Source organism: Macrotis lagotis, chromosome 5 (genome assembly GCF_037893015.1).
Source record: "Macrotis lagotis isolate mMagLag1 chromosome 5, bilby.v1.9.chrom.fasta, whole genome shotgun sequence".
Taxonomy (NCBI): domain Eukaryota; kingdom Metazoa; phylum Chordata; class Mammalia; order Peramelemorphia; family Peramelidae; genus Macrotis; species Macrotis lagotis.
In genome coordinates this window covers 19,325,688-19,347,295 of record NC_133662.1, presented here as the reverse complement: position 1 = coordinate 19,347,295, position 21,608 = coordinate 19,325,688, and the positions used below count along the sequence as shown (strand labels likewise).

The 21,608-nt window shown below is 41.2% G+C and overlaps 1 protein-coding gene across 1 annotated transcript; it reads right to left on the bottom strand.

Annotated features, from left to right (window-relative positions):
* Positions 1 to 242: 242 nt before the first annotated feature.
* LOC141489214 (HLA class II histocompatibility antigen, DQ beta 1 chain-like) lies at positions 243 to 10,514 on the bottom strand. Its single transcript, XM_074189988.1, has 4 exons — positions 10,487 to 10,514; positions 1,965 to 2,228; positions 931 to 1,038; positions 243 to 476 (listed from the first exon to the last, which is right to left on the bottom strand). Exons 1-4 carry the CDS (start codon positions 10,512 to 10,514, stop codon positions 430 to 432), a joined length of 447 nt encoding a protein of 148 aa, XP_074046089.1. The 3' UTR covers positions 243 to 429.
* Between the last annotated feature and the right edge of the window lie 11,094 nt (positions 10,515 to 21,608).

Below are 21,608 nucleotides of genomic sequence, written 5' to 3'. Positions count from 1 at the left end.
AACCAATTAATTCTGTCTTCTCATCCTTGGAGTAAAGGTCCAAAGGACAAAAATGGATAAAACACAGGTCCAAGAACAAAGGATGATGGAGGGTTCTTTGAAGGTCTGTTGGGGAACTGCCAGAGTCCAGACAGAATTAAAGGCACAGGGCAGAAGTTATTCTAGGAACGAATCATCAGGGCTGACCTCCTGGAGATCTGGGCATAAGCAGAGGAAATTTGGGAGGAAATTTGAGGGGAAGTCACAGTTTCAGGGGACACAGACTCAGGGATTAGCTCAGGAGCCCTGCAGAGATCACAGAAAAGTCAGGGAGGAATTGACAGCTGAGTCTGAAGTCACAAACAGAACCACTTCTTATTAAGGGCCCCCAAATCTTTTCTTAGCATCAGTCTCCATCAGGCAAAGACTTCAGCCAAGAGAACCCTGATCTCACCTGGGAAGAAGGATCTTACTTGTTGGTTGTGAACCTGGATTTCCTGAGAAGCAAAGGGATGGAGACAGATAAACACAGAGTTTTAAATTCTGGAGTCATAGAAGCAAAGAGCACAGGTCCTGAGCACTGAAGGACAGGAACTCCTCACACTGTTCTGCCTAGACCCTGAGACCTCAAAGGAAGTCCTTAATTGATGCTTTATTCATATAGCTACAACTCTGTGAGTGATGGGGGGAGAAGAATGGCAGGGGGAGGGGAGATGCCTCTCAAAGCTGTCTCTAGCAGTCAATATAAGATTCCCTAAAATCCTTGATCCCTAGGATCTTGTATCTTCAACATTTCTACAAGTTTCTGTGAAGGAAGAACTGAAGTCAAAGTGAGACTACCCCTTTCTCACTAACCTGGAGCCAAATTTCTGGCACAACCAGATATCCTCTCTGTCTTGGAGTATATCATGTAAGGGAAGGGGTCATAGGGCTCTTATCAGAACATCTCACCTTTCTGACTCCTCTGGTGGACAATGAGGTCAATCCCCAAGAAGATCAGCCACAGAACCAGGCCGACTCCACTCAGCATCTTACTCTGGGAAGGTTCAGATTGTGTTTCTGGGGAGAAGAGGCATCAAGGATCAAAACTTTTGCTCCAGGGATTTGCATGAACTGATGCTGAGTGAGTTGAGCAGAACCAGAAAAACACTATACACTCTAACAGCAACATGGGGGCAATGATCAACCTTGATGGACTCGTTCATTCCATCAGTGCAACAATCAGGGACAATTTGGGACTGTCTGCAATGGAGAATACCAACTGTATCCAGAGAAAGAATTGTGGAGTTTGAACAAAGACCAAAGATTATTACCTTTAATTTATAAAAAGAACTGATATCTTATTGTCTGATCTTGCTATCTCTTATACTTTATGCTTCTTCCTTTTAAGGATGATTTCTCTCTCATCAAATTCAATTTGGATCAATGTAAAGATTGAAAAACTGCCTTCTGTAGGGGTGGGGGAAGGGAAGTAAGATCAGGGGAAAAATCATAAAACTCAAAATAAATAAAATCTTTAAATAAAAAATTAAATTAAAAAAAACTTTCCCTCCAGGAGCCAGGGGAGTACACAGGACTGGGGGAGCCTGAGGAGTTGGATAAATCCTGTCTAAGAAAGGGACAGATGATCATAGAACCCTTCATGATTCAGGAAAATCATCAGAGACAATGATATAAGTCCACCTCAAAACCCACTTCCCCTACTTGAGGGGAAAGGTGTCTGTCTATAGACTGATCATAGAGTCCCAGAGGGAGACCAGGTCCCAGGGATGGAGCCAGGGAGGAAATTAACAAGGTTACAGGTTTCCACAGCTCTTAGTTCAGCACTGCCATTAGGGGCTGTTCTGGGGAAAGTGGGGAAGTGGGTAGCACCAAACCAGATTTATATTAGCTCAGGGCAGAAGAAAAGACAGAGAGGGGGTTTCGGATCTGGCTTCATGTCTTGAACAGTGGTAGGACTGGAGGATGAGGGAGAGCTAGCTCACTCCAGTCTAAGATGACAGGTCTCTGAAAGCAGGTATATACATCTCCATGCTTTGGGGTCATTTCCAGTATCACTGGTATCTGGTAGGTCCAGTCTCCATTGCTGAGCAGGCCTGTGGACACAACCCCAGCTGTCTCCTCCTGACTATTCAGGAACCACCTGACTTCAATGTCCCCAGGATAGAAATCAGTGACAGAGCAGACAAGAAGGTTGTGGTGTCCTACAGGAACCATTTTGGATGGAAACACAATCACCACAGGCTTAACTAGAAGAAGAAGAAAGATTTTGAGTGAGGGATCCAGAGCAGAGCTTTCCCCACTTCTGTCACCTATCTATATCCAGACTCAATTCTCTTCTTCCCTCCAAGACCAGAATTGGGCATCTTGGTAGAATTTTAAGCCCCCCCAACACTAGCAGGAAGGAACCCCAGAGGGTCCATGGTACTGAATGATCACAGCCTCATTTCAACAAGAACCAGTGATATGGGAAGAGATTAACAGGCAAGATTTCTTATTACAAGTGGATACTATGAAATGGATTATTTCTAATAGCTGCTCACAAGTGTAGATAAAGTATTTTAAGAAAGATTTCCAGCTCAAATATTGAGATGCTATCAATTCAATGAAGTTTCCAGTGCCCCTGGAAGAAGCAGAAATATATCTGGGTCCCTGATGAAAGACAATTTTAATGATGAGGCCTCTATTGAGAGTTTGTTATTCAGAGAAGGTTGGGAGAGAGAGAATGTGGTTGAGATAGGAGAGAGAAAATCTTGGGGAACCCTCCATTGAACTTAGTTACAGGGATAAAAAAGTATTATGGGAGTATTCTAGTGTTCCTATGATGAAACATGAATCTATCCAGGAACATAGGTATGAAAAGAGATTTATTAACAAATCATTACAAGAGAGGGGGAGAGAGAGAGGGAGAGAGAGACAGACAGACAGACAGAGAGAGAGAGAGAGAGAGAGAGAGAGAAAACGTTAAGACGTTAAGAGATGGCCATGTGGGTTTTAGGTATTGCATTTTACCAGGCAGGTCAACAGAGGATTAATTTGCCAATAGGAAGTCAGAAGGAAAAGGAGGTCTCAGCACTTGCCTGAGTCCCCTTAAAAGCTTAATCAGGGGAGCCAAGATGGTGACAGGAGAAGAGCCTCTCTTAGGTGCTCTTTCTCAAAACTTAAAAAATAAGCACTCTAAATTTTTGAGAGACAGAACCCACAGAGGGATCCAGTGAGGCAGTTCTCCAGCCCAAGGTAACCTGGAAAATAGCAGAAAGCCTCCATTCCACCGGGTTAGAGGGGTGGCCTGCAAGAGTGAATGAACTTCAGCCTCTTGGAGGCAGCCCCAGGGTGCCTGGAAGCTCTAGATCATGACAGCAGGGGTAGTTTCCTGACCTACACCCTGGGGAGCACCAAGCACAACATGAAAGATCAGTGGGGGGGGACCTCTGCCAGAGTGAGCGTGTGAAGCCCAGCCCTCAGGGCACTCAGGGAGCAACGTGGCCAGGGCAGCCCATAACCAAGAACCAGAAACAGACGAGCTGGTAAACAGGAGCCCTCAGCAACTAAGCCCTGAATGCTGAACATACCAAGGTTAAGGGAGTGGAGAGAGGTTTCTGAGATTTGTCTTCTGTATCTGGAACAGGACTCTGGGGCTCTGACCAAATTCAGATCCTGATCTAGGCCCCCCATACAACAGTAGCCCCCCCCACTTTAGCCCTGTGGCAGAGAGGTGCACTTGTGATCATTCACAGACCAGGAGGGAACACAGAGCTTCACACACTGAGATCCTTGTGGAGGAGGGGTCCCAAAAATACTCAAAAGCTCAGGAAGTGCCCCAAAACCAGGCACCGGCTGGGAAAATGAGTAAACAGAGAAAAAAGAGGAACACCATTGAGAAATAATTTGTCTATGATCCCAAGAAGGATCAAAACACTCAATCTGAAGATGAGGAAGTACAAGCTCCTGCATCTAAAGACTCCAAGAAAAATGGAAATTTGCTCAGGCTATGACAGAGCTCAAAAAAGATTTTGAAAATCAATTGAGGGAGATAGAAGAAAAATTGGGAAAAGAAATGAGAGAGATTGAGGAAAAATATGAAAAAGAAGTCAGCAGCTTGATCAGGGAGATCCAAAAAAATGCTGAAGAAAATAAGATTTCAAAAATGAGCATAGGTCAAATGGATAAAACACTTCAAAAAGTGAATGAGGAGAAGAAGAATGCTTTAAAAAGCAGAATTGGCCAGATGGAAAAGGAGATAAGAAAGCTCTCTGAGGAAAACAAATCCTTCAGATGTAGAATGCAAATGAGGGAAGTTGCTGACTTCACGAGAAATCAAGACACAATACTTCAAAACCAAAAGAATGAAAAATTAGAAGAAAAACGTGAAACATCTCATTGAGAAAACAACTGATCTGGAAAACAGATTCAGTAAAGTTAATTTAAAAATTATTGGGATACCTGAAAGTCATGATCAGGAAAAGAGCCTTGACCTCATTTTTAAAGAATTCCTACAGGAAAATTGCCCAGATATCCTAGAAGAAGAGGGCAAAATAGAAATTGAGAGAATACACCAATCTCCCCCAGAAAGAGATCCAAAAAACAACCCCCAGGAATATTATAGCCAAGTTCTGGAACTCCCATGTCAAAGAGAAAATATTATAAGCAGCCAAAAGGACACAATTCAAATCTCGTGGAGCTGGAGTCAGTATCACACAGGATTTAGTAGCAACAACATTAAAGGCTCATAGTGCTTGGAATATAATATTCCCAAAGGCAAAAGAGCTTGGAATGCAACCGAGAATCAACTACCCAGCAAAACTTAATGTCCTCTTCCAGGAGAAAAAAAGATGGATTTTCAATGAACCAGGGGAATTTCAAATGTCCTTCAGCATCTTCTGAATTTGTTCCAAAAAGTCCTCTCCAGTTCTGATGACTACTTGTCTTCTGGTAAAGAAACTGCTTAAGACCTTATTCAGTTCAAAACACATGTTTTCCATCACAAAACAATGAGATTCTGGAGCTTATTACAATTTACATTTTGCTTTATTGCCATATTGACACACATACTTCACTTTTAACACTAAACTTCCATTAGTATTTTACTACATGTGAAAACTCACAAGCTTGAGTCAATGTGATCATTGTCATTGGGAGTTCGCTCCATACACATACATTCAACAGTCCTCTTTGTTCTAAGACTACCCAGCATCTGGCTTAAAATAAAACAATTTTAACCTTTGCTCTCATTACAATAACGATTCAAACATCTTTAACCAAAATGAATTTGTTTTTCCTCAAAGATTCCCATATTTTCCTTTTCCTGGTATACTTATCTGACACACTTGTTTCCTTAAACTAGAACTTGAAACTGTAATTATCCTAAGCATTTTCCATTCTTCTTACCTAAATATCCCTTCTAACACAAAAATTAGGAAGCTTAATTTCTATCTCAGTATGTAGCAGGTGTCAGAGCCAGACACCTAACCTATCTTTGGCCATTATATCTAATTCACCTAAAACTTCTTTTTCTAGTTTGCTTAGTAACTTACTATAAAGATCTAGGACATTAAAGGAAAATTCTTTTACAGATGTAAGTACTGAATGTCAGTGTCCAGGCTGGTCACGTGGGTAAGTCAAACGTCTTAGGCCAGATTTATTCTTCCAGGTGAGATATTATCCAAATGTTATTTTGGGGAAATCACGTCAAAAGGGTCCAACCTCAGCAATACTAAGAAGCCGCCCCTTCGGCTGCCCAACCCTGTCACCTGACACCCTTGGTCCATTGGCTTCCTTGGCTCCAAGAACATAACATTTACCCAGTAGCATTTCTTTTTGTTAACCATCCTGGTATCTGACATAATTGAAAATCAATTAAAAGTCCCATGATCTAAAATGGCTGTTTTACCTAGTTAGAATTTCCAGTGAATATAATTCACTAAATTCCAATTATAATCTTAATGGAGTCCCCAATTAATGAAACCCCTGCCTAAAGCTCGGATTATCCTTCCTGGGTCTTTGCCTAAAATCTGGTATGACTGGCCCTACAGGCCTGTCTCCTACCTCTTACATTCAGACATCCCTTTGTCTGAAATCATATCTACTCTGTATATAAAGATGGCATATCAGATTCCCCTTGGGTAGAGAAACCTCCTTCTAGTCTGTTGTATCTTACAACAAATACATGCTTCCTTTGTCCAGGAGATTGCATAGAAAAATCTTGAATTATCTTGTGTTTATTTTTCTCGTATTATATGCTTTTGCTTCAAAGCAAACAATCACCACTTTGGAATACACATATAGATCTAAAATATTCCCAATTCACACATATAGTTTGAAACTTCTATACATAAACTTGATTACCTACTAGCCATCCTCAGCATACAAATTGTTATTTTTGTTTTGGCAAGGCAATTGGAGTTAAGTGACTTGCCCAAAGTCACACAGCTGGATAATCACTAAGCAAAACCTGACTTGAACTCAGGTCTGCTGATTCCAGTGCCAATGCTCTCTCTACTGCACCACCCAGCTGCTTCTTAACATACAAATTACTTTTTCAGAATTCATTAAAACCATTAAAACATCTCAGGTAGCTTTAAATTTCCAACATGTGTTATTAATTTCATTATGACAGGACAGCAATAAGAGTAACAGAATAACACACAAATTACTAGATTGTACAAAGCAATCCCTTCATTATTACATTCTTCATGAGCCCACAGATCTATCCCAGAAAGGGTGATACTTTTTCATATTTTCCTTACTGCCCTTCAAAGCAATCACATTAATTCCAGGCTTTAAATTCCAGTATTTAAATAAAATATTCACAAGAGATAACTATAATTACAAATATAATATCTTTGCAGTTACAAAATAATATCACATAAGTGATAAAAACATCTTATTCATCAATAAGTTACCTTACAATAGGGCCCACAATTGCAATTTGTTCAGAGCCCCCCATAAGCTGTCTGCAGTAAGAGAGAAGTCCACATTCTTGACTTCTTTAAAATTAAACATACATTGTTAATATACATTAATCATAAAATTCTTATTTAAACATCTCATTTCCCTTAGAACAAGAGCAAAATGAATGTCCCATGTTCTTTACACTTTTTTCTCTTTACCCAAATTCTCAGAATCCAATCTCATACATGATACATATAAAACTCCAATGTAATTACAACTCCACTAACTTCCCAACAGCTTAGTTTGATAAAAACTTTAGAGTACCTTATATAGAGAATCCAGCACTCACATTCCAAAAGCTCTATCCAAAATAAAAATACAATTGTGAGCATTATTAAACTTAACATTAAAACCAATTATTTTTCTTCCAAAAAATCTGTAAACATTCCGGATAACCTAGGTATTTCTCTTCTTAGTTAACCCAGTACCATTTTTCTTTAGCCTAAAGGTGTTACGATAAAGTTTACAATCCCAAACCACTTAACTACTTGCAAAAGTTACAATAGTGTTAAAATAGTTTAATCCCAAACTAATTTAAAAATCTAGGTTATTTAATTCCTCCCATTCTGTACAAATTTTGTCAGAATGTTACAACACTAGTATCCCTCTTTTAAAACCCTCAGTGTGCTTTCCAAAATTCTAGTTCAGAAACTTTAGAAACAATGAGTCATCACTCAGGCCACATGGCCAGCAGATAGTCATTAAACATGATTTCTTTTCAATAAAGGAGTCTCTTAACCCCTGGATCTTATATATTTTTTCCTTTCCCAATCACATATCCCACCTATGGAGGGGTCTCTTTCCCTTTAAGGCTTAAGTGCTTGAGCTCTCCTGTCTATTCCCTCTCCCTCCATGGGTGGGTGGGGCTCTCAGGTGGACTTGATCTAGGGTTCAAGTCTTAACAACATGGCGGATGGGATTGAGCCCACCACGTGTCCAACCCGCCAACCCTTCCCCCAACCCAGGGAGAATGCATGGATTCTTTCCCAGATACTCATAAGGATAAAAAAAAATCTTTCCTCCTACAACTTCTCAATCTTCCCCTTAAAGGTTCTTTCTTCCTTTAACTCTTCTAAACTCTCCCCAAACCACAAATTTTCTCTTTAAGAAACCCCTTCTCTTCCCTTAACTCTGTACAGCTACCACCGGCTCGGTTAGGGAAGAGCTGATGTCCACGTGGGGGCTGCTGCACAACCACTTTCTTCTCCTCTTAGAATGATTTGTAAACCACTTTACAAAGTTCCCAAAAATCTATCTTCTATATACAAAGTCAAACCTGCTCAAACCTTCTGTCTACATGCTTCAACCCATTCCCTTACTTAATTCCTTTTCATTAGCGCTTCTTGACTTTAATTCATACTATTCTGAACTAGAATCACATAGCTTATACAGCTATATAAACCACAGATATGATTGCACTTTTCACAATACATTTTCTATTCTAAGCTTTTAATAGTTAGCATTTCTTGATTATAACTGCTAAAACCATAGAGAACGCAAAGTCATTCAAAAATCTCTTAGCCTTATCAGAATATTCACTGTCCCTACTCTTCTTCAAATATAGTAAAGCTGAATAACTTACATGTCCCATAATTTTCTGTAATAACCAACATTACCAGAATTTAAATTGATAAACTCCTGAAGCTCTGTTACTAAATCATTCTGGAAAAAAGATTAACTATTTAGTTTCCCCTATACTGGCATATCTTGGTAACCACATTATATACTTTAGGATTAACCTGACTCTCTAGTCTTTATGAAATTTATTTTCTAACAACCTTTTTTAAATTAAAGCAGAATTTATTTCTATGATAATATTCACTATCTCTTTCCTGTTTATTTAAGTTCAAAAATAAGGTCCTTTTGAACATTTATTTTACTAATTCTTCCTGAAGTAACTCTTTCTCTCTCCTCTCTCTCTCTCTCTCTCTCTCTCTCTCTCTCTCTCTCTCTCTCTCTCTCAGTCCTTTTTCTAAAAGAGAGTGGGGGAAAATATTCTAGCACCACAGAATCATGGATAACTGGGAAGAGAAGGGAACATAAACAGGGAAGGTGAGCCCTTCTCATAATGGTAGAATAACAAGGTGAGTAGTTTGGCCACCATAATCCATTCCTTTTTAATCAAAATAAAAATCCCTCTTTAAGTGCTCAAGAGACAACCTAGGAGTAAGGAGGGAGGGATCATATTATCTATTAACACAGGCAGAAAGCAGGCTCAAGGGAAGAGCCAGAGAATTAGATGAATACTGCCTAAAAATCCAAAATAAAATGAGGCTACCCAAGGAATTCTTTAGGGGAACTTGCTAACTCCTCCTTTCCCTGTTTAACAAATCACACAAGTAAATAAGCATTCTAAACACATAAAGACAGATGAGGCACAAAGAGATCACACAAAACGAAATAGAATTTTCCAAAATGACAATTTCATAACATATGCCAATGGCAAATTCCTGACATCTCAGGAATGCAGAGAGGGGAGATTTCAGACTCTTGTCTGACAATCTCTCCCTCCCAAAGGCAGACCAAATGCATTCCTTCTCCTATATCTTTATTTTCCCCCATAAAAGACAACAATACTTAATCATGTTCTTCTTACTTTTCCCTTTATATTTTAGTCTTATTTACCTGATTTGCCGTGGGGGAAGGCTTAGGACAGTGTCCTTTCCATTTTAAATTTTGTCAGAGACTTCTCAGGATCAAATGCCCTTAGATCCAAAGCCTCTTACGACCAAACCAGAAGGGGTCACCCCAAACACTCAGTCACCCAAATGGACCCTCCAGGAATCTAGTGCCTTCAGATTCCAAGGTCTAGGCTTACCCAAATGGACCCTCCAGGAATTTAGTACAGATTCCAAGGTCTAGGTTTACCTTCTTTTGGGTCTCTGTGCACAGACATTTAATGATTGTTCTTTTTCCTCACTGACAGTCAGGTTCTTCTGGTGGATTTGCTGTTCTCTTCCTACCAAGTCTCTCCACTTTGGGTCACTTGCACAGAGGGGAAATCAGGGCTTCCCAGAAAATGACAAATTGCCAAAGTTTGGCAGGGAGCACCTTTTTGCCAAGTCCTGAGAAGCCAAGGTCCCCAATGGGCATGCTATCCTGGTGACGAGCCCCCAAACTGTGTGGGACAAATGCCACTTAAATAAATTTCAGAGATCTCTCAAGGTATGAAGAGAAAGCTTTATTCGTTTCTGGAGGAATGGGCGACAATCAATTACAGAGATTGAGGCAAAAGCAAAAGGCCCAAGAATCCCATTTATCCCAGCTCAATTCCTGCTCCTCACTGACCCACCCTCATTAATGAGGAATGTGGTTTTTACAATCTAGACTGGCAAACTAATCTAGGGAAAAGAGCATAAAATTCAACCCAAAACTAGATTATCTCTTCAGCCCCAGGAACTGAATGGTCATCCTGACTTCAACAGATAAGGTAGGGTCAGTTGACTCTTCACCAATATCCCAGAAGTTGCTTTGTGAAGGGAGGAGGGACACATAGTTAACTATTCTCCAATCTATAATATTCTACTGAAGAAATCTCAGGCTTTATCCCACTCACCAGCATCTAGCTTGACAGATGAAAGCATGGCCAAGGTCAAAGTAAACATCAAGAGAAAGCGTTTTGACCATGCAGAGATTACAAGGACCAATACCCAATATATAAGATTACAGCATTTTAACAGTGCAAAAAAGATAATAAAATTTGTTTCCAACAAATTCCCTGCAACAAAAGGAGCCATTTTATTTAAGATTGTAAAAGGTTCCCAGAATCTGTGCACTCAGGACATGGGGCATTTATTTCACATTAACCATTTTGTTGTAATTCAGTCATTTTCCAGTCAAGTTCAACACTTTGTGACCCCATTGTTGTTTTTTTTTTGTCATTTCTAAGTCCAGCTCATTTTGCAGCTGAGGACACTAAGGTAATAAATGTTAAATGCTATGCCCAGGATCACAAAGTTTGTAAGTGCCTGAGGTCAGATTTGAATTCAGGATAAATCTTCCCGACTCCAGGCCTGGCACTCTTTCCTTGGTACTACCCAGCTGCCTATTTTAGCATTGTATGGATGTGAGTGACTTGGAGGTGTTTTGGTTTGTTCCTAAGGCAAATTATCCCCCTTAGAATGGGGGGAGGTAAGAATATCTGAATTTTATTGAGGAAAAGAAGACTCAGAGAAACAAAATCCATGCTAGTAGGTTTCTCTCCCCTTCCCTCTGCCCGTCCTGCCCCCCTCCATTCTCTTTTCCCAGTCTCTTGGCTCTCCTTCCCCTTCTCTCATCTCCCGTTCTTCTGCTCCTGATTCTTCCCCATCATCTCCCCCGTCTTTCTCCTACTCTCACATCGCACTCCTCCCTTCCCCGTCACCGCGCTCCCCTCCTCTCCCCCTCCCAGCCCCTTCCCTCGGGGTCTCCTCCCTCGCCCCCTCCCTCCAACCCTGCTCCCCCTTGCAATTCCCCAGCTTCCGGGCTGGAGTCCCCGCATCTGCGCCTGCGTAGCCTCCCTCCCGTCCCAGCTCCTCCCCCTCCCCGGGCCGCCCACGCGCGCATGAGCAGTGAGGGCTCAGAGCCCCGTGTTGGACACGCGGGAAGTGTCCATCTGGGCCCTTCGGGCTTCCGGCTGTTCCAGCCCTCCGCGCCGGGCTGCCCCCCCCCCCCAGCGCCATGTGCTCCCCCACGGCACTGAGGAAGCTCGCGAACTCCTGCCCCTTCAGGTCGTATCTCTCCACACTGCGCACGCGTCGCGTCCCGTTCTCCAAGTGTCACTGGACTTGCCGGGTCTGGGAAGTGCTCTGAGAACAGGGCCAGTCACCGCCCTTGCTGCGCATGCGCAGCCCACCCACTGCCCTTGCTGCGCATGCGCAGCCCATCCACTGCCCTTGCTGCGCATGCGCAGCCCGCCCGCCGCCCTTCCCGCGCATGCTCAGCCCACCCGCTCTGAGGCTCCGAGGCCTTGGGGTCCCTGCCCAGTGCTGTCTGTCTGCTGCCTCTCCTCCCTGGCCTGGGGCAAACATCTCCCAGTCCCCAAGCCCCCCTCCCCAAGCTTTAACCCTCTCTCTGGTCACTATCCCTCTAGGGACCTCCCTCCTCCAGCCCTCTGCAGAGATCCATCCACCTGACACCCTCGGCACGTGGTCCTGGAGGTCCCCCTCCCCCTCCCCTTTGATCCGGGCACAATAAACAACCCAACATCCACTCACTACTGTGCCCCCCCCCCCCCCCATGTTAGCTCCTGAGGGCTATATAGCCCAGGGCTCTTGGAAAACACTAATTAATGCTTATTTACTGGTTGGGCGCAGTGATCCCTCCCATCCTTTTTACAGACTATCAGTCTGACCCTCTAGAAGCTGCCTTGGCTCCCTATGGACCCTCCCAGTCTGGCTCCAGCAACTCCACTGTGGCCTCTCACAGCCCCTCCAGCCTCCTTGCTGCTCCCAGGCTCAGCATCTCATCTCCCACCTCCACACATGGGAACAGCCCCCACCCCTGGCATCCCCTCTGCCCCACCCACTCCCAACATATGGTTGCCTGATTTTATATCAGTCTTTCCTTCTGTGGACACTGTTGAACTTGCCCAAAGACAGTCAGCTAATCAATGAGAATTTATTAAGTGCTTACTGTATACATGGCACCATAAAGAATGGAAAAAAAAATCCAGCTTGACATTCAATTGGAAGTGACAAGTGTCCATAAAGTACAGACAGGATGAATGCAAATGAGCAGAAAATGGGGAGGGAGGGAAGAACCTGGAATTTACGGGCATCAGGAAAGCCTTTCCCTAGAAAGTTGTGCTTAATGTGGGCCTGATAGGAAGAGGATCCATGAGGCAGAGGATGGAAGGCATGTAGTCTGGAATGGGGGATGACCTGGGGCAAATGCCCAGAGGTGGGAGATGAGTGCAGTGTGTGAGGAAGCACCAGTTTAGTCAGATCAGATGGCAGATTACAGAATAAGCAGAATTATCATGTAAGAAACAGTTCAAGGGGTGGCTAGGTGGAGCAGTGGATAAAGCACAGGCCCTGGAGTCAGGAGTTTCTGGGTTCAAATCTGGTCTCAGAGCCTTAATAATTGCCTAGCTGTGTGGTCTTGGGCAAGCCACTTAACCCCATTTGCCTTGCAAAAACCTACAAAAACAACAACCAAAAAAACCCCAGGTCAAACCAGACTGTGAAGGAATAAAGAGAGGAAGGTTTCAATGATCACAGAAGAAATAGGGAACCATTGTTATACTGAGAAGAGACTTAGATTTGTCCGTAAGGAAAAATATATTTTTAAGTGTATGAAAGACGGTCTAGAGTGAGCAGAGACTTGAGGCAGGAAGAGCGATTAGAAGATCCCTATAGTAATCTGGGTGAGAACTTTTGAAGGTCAGCTGTGGGGGCCAGAAGAGAGAAATGCAGAAATGTAGGAAGAAATTGAAATTAGTTCAGTAAGTGATGAACTGTGGGAATTGAGTAAACCATATTGACTTCATCTTGTGGCTTAATTGTGGAACTAGCTTAGTTCCCTTTCTATGAAATTATTAGTAAAACCCACATGCTGTCTTGTGGGAAAATTGTATTCAATTGTAGAAATTGGGAGAAAACCTTATTTCATCATTTGAACCTAGCCCTGTATAGCTGGATAGTTGGACCCCCCCCCCCCCCCCCTTGCTGCTTAGAGACTCTTATTTAAGACCCTGGAAATAAGGGCAGACCAGAGACTGAGGCAAGTTTTCTTTCATTTTTTTATTAAAGATTTTATTTATTTTGAGTTTTATAATTTTTCCCCTAATTTTACTTCCCTCCCCCCACTCCCACCACAGAAGTCAATTTGTTAGTCTTTACATTGTTTCCATGACATGCAGTGATCCAAATTAAGTGTTATGAGAGAGAAATCATATCCTTAAGGAAGAAACATAAAGTCTAAGAGATAGCAAAATCAGACAATAAGGTATCAGTTTTTTCCTAAATTAAAGCTAATAGTCCTTGGTCTTTGTTCAAACTCCACAGTTGTTTCTCTAGATATAGTTGGTATTCTTTATTTCAGACAGCCCCAAATTGTTGCACTGATGGAACGAGCAGATCCATCAACGTTGATCATAGCCCCCCATGTTGCTGTTAGTGTGTATAGTGTTTCTGGTTCTGCTCATCTCACTCAGCATCAGTTCATGCAAATCCCTTCAGGCTTCCTATCCCTCCTGGTTTCTAATAGAATAGTGTTCCATTATATATATATATATATGTATATATATATATATATATATATATATATATACATATATATATATATATATATATATATATAAAAGTTTGCTAAGCCATTCCCCAATTGAAGGACATTTACTTAATTTCCAATTCTTTGCCACCACAAACAGGGCTGCTATAAATATTTTTGTACAAGTGATGTTTTTACCTTTTTTCATCATCTCTTCAGGGTATAGGCCCAGTATTGCTGGATCAAAAAGTATGCACATTTTTGTTGACCTTTGGGTGTAATTCCAAATTTCTCTCCAGAAAACTGGATGAATTCACAGCTCTACCAATAATGTAATAGTGTCCTAGATTTCCCACAACCCTTCCAACAATGATCATTGTCCTTTCTGGTCATATTGGTCAGTCTGAGAGGTGTGAGGTAGTAACTCAGAGAAGCTTTAATTTGCATTTCTCTGATAAGTAATGATTTAGAGTAATTTTTCATATGACTATGGATTGCTTTGACCGCCTCATCTGTAAATTATTGAGCCAAGTTTTTCTCACAATTGTTCAGCTCAAGCACCTGTATGTCTTATCTGAAAATTATCTCTTTTAATGATTTCAGGAAACTACACCTGTTTGGTCTCCCCTTTTCAATTTGGAAAGTCTCTAATCTTTCCTCCAATTAGAATTCAAGTTCCCTAATATTTCATTGTTTCCTTTAATTCATTGAATTTATTTGGTTAATTGTCTTTATTATATGAAAGTCTGTCTACCCCCTATTTTGGGGTTCAACCCTAAGCTTAGGAGCTCTGGTCCTGGTTTGTGGAGTGAGGGCATGCATTGCTTAATAAATCAAAGTGCTTGGTCATTTCATCTTTCCCCCATCACATATAAGGGATGTTATGGCAATGGCTCTGTGGGCAGGAAGAGGGAGGAATCCAAGATAAAACCAAGGCCAGTATCAACTATGAGACTAGAGAATTTTATGATGTTCACTGGGTATAGGAAAGGGTGAAAGAGATATGATTTGGGGGGAAGCAATGCAGATTTGTACATGTTGTGTTTAAGGGAGTTTAGAGAGATCCAGATGAAAAAATCCAGGAGGCAGGTGATGCTAGACAGAGACTGGGTAAGGAAATACAGATCTAGGAATCTTCTGAACAGAGATGGGAATAAATTCTATGGGAGCTGATGAAGTCACAGAGAGGAGAGAGAGGAAACAAGAGAAAACACCTTATTTAGGGCACAGGATGTGGATGAGAAATCTGTAAAGGGGATTGAGAAAGAGAGATCAGACAGGGAAGGAGGGAACTAAGAGAGCAGAGTCACAAAAATCCCAGGGAGGAGAGAATCACCACAAGCTGAGGGAACTGCCAGTGTCAGATTCAGCAGAAAGTTCAGAAAGGATAAAGCCTGAGAAAAGACCACCGACTTTGGCAATAAAGACTTAGATCCCTCTTGACTTTGGAGAGAGCAGTGTGAAGTGAATTATGAGATAGGAGTCAGACTGTCAACGATGGAGGAGGGAGGGAGAGAGGAAGCAGAGACAGGAGTGCAGATACTGTTTGCTGTAGTCTGGCTGAGAAAGGGAGAAAAAATATGTTTACTTTATAAAAATACTTCACTGGACCAAAGCTGGATGGTATAATATTTAAGTGATTTTACAAAGTAAAGAATATGCTTACATCTGATTCTCTTTATAGGAAACTTCAAGTGCCTCCTTGTTTTGAACATCCAAACTATTACTAATAAAGGTACATCATCCCCCTAGTCACCCTGGCTGGGTTTTGTCTTCTGTCTCTATTGCATCTCTACTATGGCTGCCAATGGTTGACACTAAGTAGGTGCTTAATAAATGTTTATTGACTGATTGTTAGTGTGAACTGAGGCAGAATAAAGTGAACAGAACCAGCAGAACAATTTATACAACATCAACATGGTAAAAACAAACAGCCTGGAAAGAATTAGGAACCTGACCAGAATAATAACTAACCATGATTCTACAGGATTAATGATAAAACATGCTATCCACTTCCTGATCAAGGGAACTTAGAATGTAGACTTTTTTTTCAAAATGGCCAAGGCAAAAATTTGTTTTGCTTGACTAATCATGTTTGTAATAGTTTTTTTTCCCTCTCAGTTTGAGAGGGAGAAATGGGAAATTATTGCTGATTGAAAATGTATTTTTTTTCAAAAGAAGGACAGAAACTTTTAATTCAACCCCCAAATGTCAATAACCCATATATCCTTTGCTGACTGAGAAATAATAATACTAGGCATAAAACACAAAAGAAATCAAAGATAGAAGACTCTCAGGTGACATACATAAACACACATTCACTTACGTATTTTTACATAAGATGTGTGTGTATATACTTGTAGCTGCATATTTTGTGGTAGCAGAGACCTGGAGATAAAGTAGCTACCACTATTTGAGAAATGACTGAGTAAATTCTATTATAAGAGAGTAAAAGTATGTCCTTGAGCTGAAAGAAGTGATGAAAGTAATGGTTCCAGTAAATCCAGGAACACTGGTGACCTAATAATGCAGAATGAAGTGAGCAGAGCAAGGAGATTTTTGCACTGACAACAATAATCTGAAAGAAAACAGCCTTGAAAGAGAATATCTCATCAGGTCAGTACAATGACCCATCAAGACTACAGGAGACTCAGACTGAAGCACTTCCCATCTCTTGGCAAAGAAAGGATAGATCCAAAATGTGCAATGGGACACAGATTTAAGTCATAGCCTAAAGACAAAGGGCTCCTAATTGTGGGGATGAGCAATTGTTTGGTTTGGGTCTGTGTGAGTGATGTAGCATAAGTGAAATATTTTTTGAAATAGAGAAAAGAAGAGAAAAATGTTTTAAAAAGGAACAGATGCAGGTATGGCAGCTTGGGTTCTCATATTAAATTTAACATATACTTAAAACAAACAAACAATACGATTTTCATTATTCTTGGATGAGCTGTGTCCATCAATTCCCCTGTGGCCTTGTTCACCATCTTATACTCAAAGTGTCCCTCCCTGGCCACCAATGTCCCATATATTTTACTTCCATTAGAATGTATGTCACTTTTTTGGCAAGGCAATAGGGTTAAGTGACTTGCTCAGGGTCATACAGCTTGGTAATTATTAAGTGTCTGAGATAAGATTTGAATTCAGGTCCTCCTGACTCCAGGGCCGATGCTCTATCCACTGCACCACCTAGCTGCTACTTCTTAATGAAGACTCTTAATGAAGACTTAATGAAGACTTTTCTATTTGTATTCCCAATGCTTAGCATATAGTTGGTAATTAGTAAATGTGTTTTTATTCATTTATTCATGAGTAGTGTTATAAATTAAGATTACTGAGCATTAAGTGAGGATTTGGATATAGATGAATATTTAGAGATATTTGTCTGTAAAAGGGATTAAGAGAAATAGTACAAGAGAATCAGGTAATGGACAGATTCATATACTAGTTACTTGTCTATATTTCATATTCAAAACGATCTATGAATTCATTGATTCAAAAGTTCATTCCTAGGCACAGAACTCATCCATGCCTGCCCACTCTATCTTTGTGATTTTTGTCCATGCTCTCCCATATTTTCCCTGTTGAATTCACCCAGTTTCATAGCAGTTGTCCTTATTCTATCCTGACATTGAGAGGGTACCAGTGGATCACACTGTTTTTCCATCTGACGTCCTTTTATCTTGCCATGTCTGCAGCCTCCCATCTTCCTATTATACTTTATCTGTTGATATCTTTGACCCATTCTCCCTCTTTAAAATGTTTATATATTTCAATCTGTTTATATCTACTATATTCCTTGACAGTGCCTTGTGTGTGATAGTCTTTTTTTTTAATCCACATCTTACTGCCTTATCACAATACCAGGGGAATATATTAGTATTACAAAGATGAGTCCTTGCTTTCAAGAAAAAATTGGGATCAGTAAAAGAGTTCTGTGATTTTTTGGTGAAATCTTAATCCTTCTGAGCAAATTTGTGCCTAACCCATCACTCATCTGTGTCTATCCCAGAGTTGTTCAATCTTTTAACTTTTCTGGGCTTCATTGCCCAACAAAAACCTGTCAAAAGTCTCATACAGAATTCAATACCCATTCTTGACTGTAATGCAACCCACATCACCAAAGAGCAGAACAACAAATTTGATGCCCCCTTCCCACTTCCCCACCAAGGGCCTACATTCTGCAGTCTCAACATACCTGCCTATTACATTGCCATCCAAGGGAATGCTGAAATCTGTGCAATAGATTTTCTTCATTCCTTGAGTCTGCGACATTTTTTTTCAGCCAATTAACAAGGAATCACGAAGATAGGAGGAAAGTCAACTTGGGTCAATCTCTTCTAGTCTACTATCTTCCTCTAACAAGCTGTCCAGGAATGGATGGGGAGACCTTCCCTACTCTATCATGTTTTCCATGAAAAACAGTGGTGGTCCCAAATAGACCAGTTTCGCTTTTGGCTTGGAAATTATACTTGGGAAAGTATCTAAGAAAGTCCACCCATTCTTCCTCAATAATAGCCAAATGGACACCTTTCTCACAGCTTTGGCAGGCTCTGTGAAGGTGTTTAGTGGGGTAGAAAAGATTACATGGGGATGGGAGACCTTTGCATCTCTGACTATGTCAGCCCTATCAACAAAGTCCAATGACTCCCTGTCACCTCCAGGTTCAAAATCCTCTCCTTGGCCTTCAAAGCCCTTCACAAGCTGGTCTTCTTCTACCTGTCAATCCTTTTCATACTATACATTCCCAGACTCCCAGCATTCTGCTCTCCAGTGACACTGGCCTTCTTGTTCTCCCTCCCCCAAATTTCTCCATCTCCCCACTATGAGTTCCCCAGCTCAGAACACTCTTCCTCCTCCCCCTGCCTCCTGACTTCTCTGGCTTACTTCAAAAATCAGCTCAAGGGGGAGGCTAGGTGGTGCAGTGGATAAAGCTCTGGCCCTGGAGTCAGGAGTACCTGGGTTCAAATCCGGTCTCATACACTTGAGAATTACCTAGCTGTGTGGCCTTGGGCAAGCCACTTAACCCCCATTTGCCTTGCAAAAACCTAAAAAAAAACAACAAAAAACAAAAACAAAAAGAATCAGCTCAAATTCCACCTTCCTCACCTTTCCTGATGCCCCTTAATGCCTTCCCTCTGCTGATTATATCCCATTTATCCTATTTATGTCTTCTTCCAGAGTTATTTGCATGTTGTCTCCCTCTTTAAATTGATCTTCTGAGAGCAGAAAACTGTCCTTTGCCTTTCTTTCTATGCTTAGCATTAGTAAAATGTCTGAGATACAGTAGGTATGTAATAGATAATATTATTGATAAACTGAAAGCCTTCAGTTCTTGGGGGTGAGGGATTACTGCGTGAAGCCCCTAAACCCTGACGGAAAAGGACCAAAAAAGGACAAAAAGAGGACCAAAGAAGAGTTAATTGGGAGATAAGCCTTTCTGCCTGTCTTTCTGATCCTGCCCCCAGTGCTCCCCTTGGGCCCCCATAGACTCTTTATACATTTATACATTACTAAAATATTCTTGTTTAAGAGTAAACATAATACCCACTCCCCCCAAAAATATAGATCCTCATGAGAAATAAAGTAAAAGAAAGAGAAAAAACTATACTTCAAACTGTATTCTGACACGACCAGTTCTGTCTTGGGTGGATCATATTCTTTATGATAAGTCCATCACAAAAGCTACTTCCATAATTTTCTACCATTGCCATTGCTGATCACATCTCCCTCCATCCATACCTCCCTACTACTATATACTATATTTTCTCTCTCCTTTCACTCTGTCCCTCTTCTAAAATGTGCTGTAGGGTAGCTGAGTGGCCCAGTGGATTGATCACTGGGGGCCAAGAGGCCTTGAGTCCACATACCACCCTTAGGCTCAGCAACCAACCACCTGGCCCTGTGGTCCTGGACAGGCCACCCTATCCCAGCCCCTTGCAAGAAGTAAAAAAGCAAATGAGTTATATCTGACCACTCTCCCCCATGGTCCACCCTCTCCTCCATCACCCCCATCCCCCCATCCCCCTGTTCCCCTTCTCTCATTTTTACTCTAGATGTCTATACCCCATTGAGTGCATATGCTGTTTCTTCTCCAAGCCACCTCTGATGAGAGTGAAGGTTCTCTCATTCTCCCTCTTCCCCCATTCCATATCACTGCAATAAAAAAATCTTATTATACAAAATATCTTAGCCTATTGCACCTCTCCTTTCTCTTACTCCCAGTACATTTTCCTTTTAGCCATTGACTCCATTTTTACAATATATCTTCAAATTCAGCTATCTCCTGTGCTTCATCTATATAATATTCTTCTACCTGCTCTGTTACATGAGAGGTTCCATATGAGTATTATCAGTATCATTTTTCTATGCATGAATACATGCAGTTAATCATCCTTAAGTCCCTCATATTTTACCCTTCTCCTCCACTCTCTATGCTTCACCTGAGTCCTGTACTTGAAGGTCAGACTTCCCTTGGAAGATGTTCAGTTTTGCTCAGTAGTTGATTCTAGGTTGCATTCCAAGCTCTTTTGCCTTCTGGAATATTTTATTCCAAGCCCTAATGAGCCCTTAATGTAATTGCTGCTAAGTCCTGTGTGATCCTGACTGCAGCTCCACGTTATTTGAATTGTGTCCTTCTGGCTGCTTGTAATATTTTCTCTTTGACTTGGGAGTTCCGGAACTTGGCTATAATATTCTTGGGGGTTGGTTTTTTTTGGATCTCTTTCTGGGGGAGATAGGTGGATTCTCTCAATTTCTATTTTGCCCTCTTCTTCTAGGATATCTGGGCAATTTTCCTGTAGGAATTATTTAAAAATGAGATCAAGGACAATAGCAAGTGGACTTTAATGATCATTTCTCTCAACTCCAACATAATAAATGTACTATTGTGAGCACAGTGGAACTATTCAGGCAGGAGAGGAGTCTATACAACCTGAGGTGAGACCTCAAAGCTTTCTTTTTGCTGCTAAAGTCACTTTAAAATAGGAAGACTATGGCCTATTTCCATAGACTGAGGAGTGAGAATCTGCCTTTAGTCAGCAAACTATATAAACATAGAAACAAAGGCAGGTAATTGTGAATTCAAAAGAAGGAAACAGATTGAAAAAAAATTATCACCTTCATTTAGGATGCATAGAAACTGGCAATGAAAGCTTCATAAATATAAACCAAAAAAACTGGATTTTTTTTACCCTGTTGAATGGAAGAACTCAATTTAATTCAATAAGCTACACATACCTAGTAAGTATTTGTGCTGAATTTGAACTCACATCTCCTTGACTTAGTGTCAACTGCTCCCTCTCATGCCTCTCTTTAAAGATGAAGTTGAACATTTTACATTTTGTGAAAATTGTTTTGGCAGCTGTGTGGAGGATGGATCAGAGGGAAGAGCCTAGGAGCAGGAAGATCAGGTAAGATAGGTCCAGGTGAGAAAGGCATAAAATGGGGTAGAAATTATGAAAATGGAGGAAGAGATAGATATGAGA

Coding starts and splice junctions, on each gene's coding strand:
- LOC141489214 (XM_074189988.1), bottom strand. CDS start 10,514: ATGCTTTCATCTGTCAAGCTAGATGCTG. Junction 2,229..10,486: donor ATCTGTCAAGCTAGATGCTG/GTGAGTGGGATA, acceptor TTCTTCTTCTAG/TTAAGCCTGTGGTGATTGTG. Junction 1,039..1,964: donor ACCTGTCATCTTAGACTGGA/GTGAGCTAGCTC, acceptor TCTTCTCCCCAG/AAACACAATCTGAACCTTCC.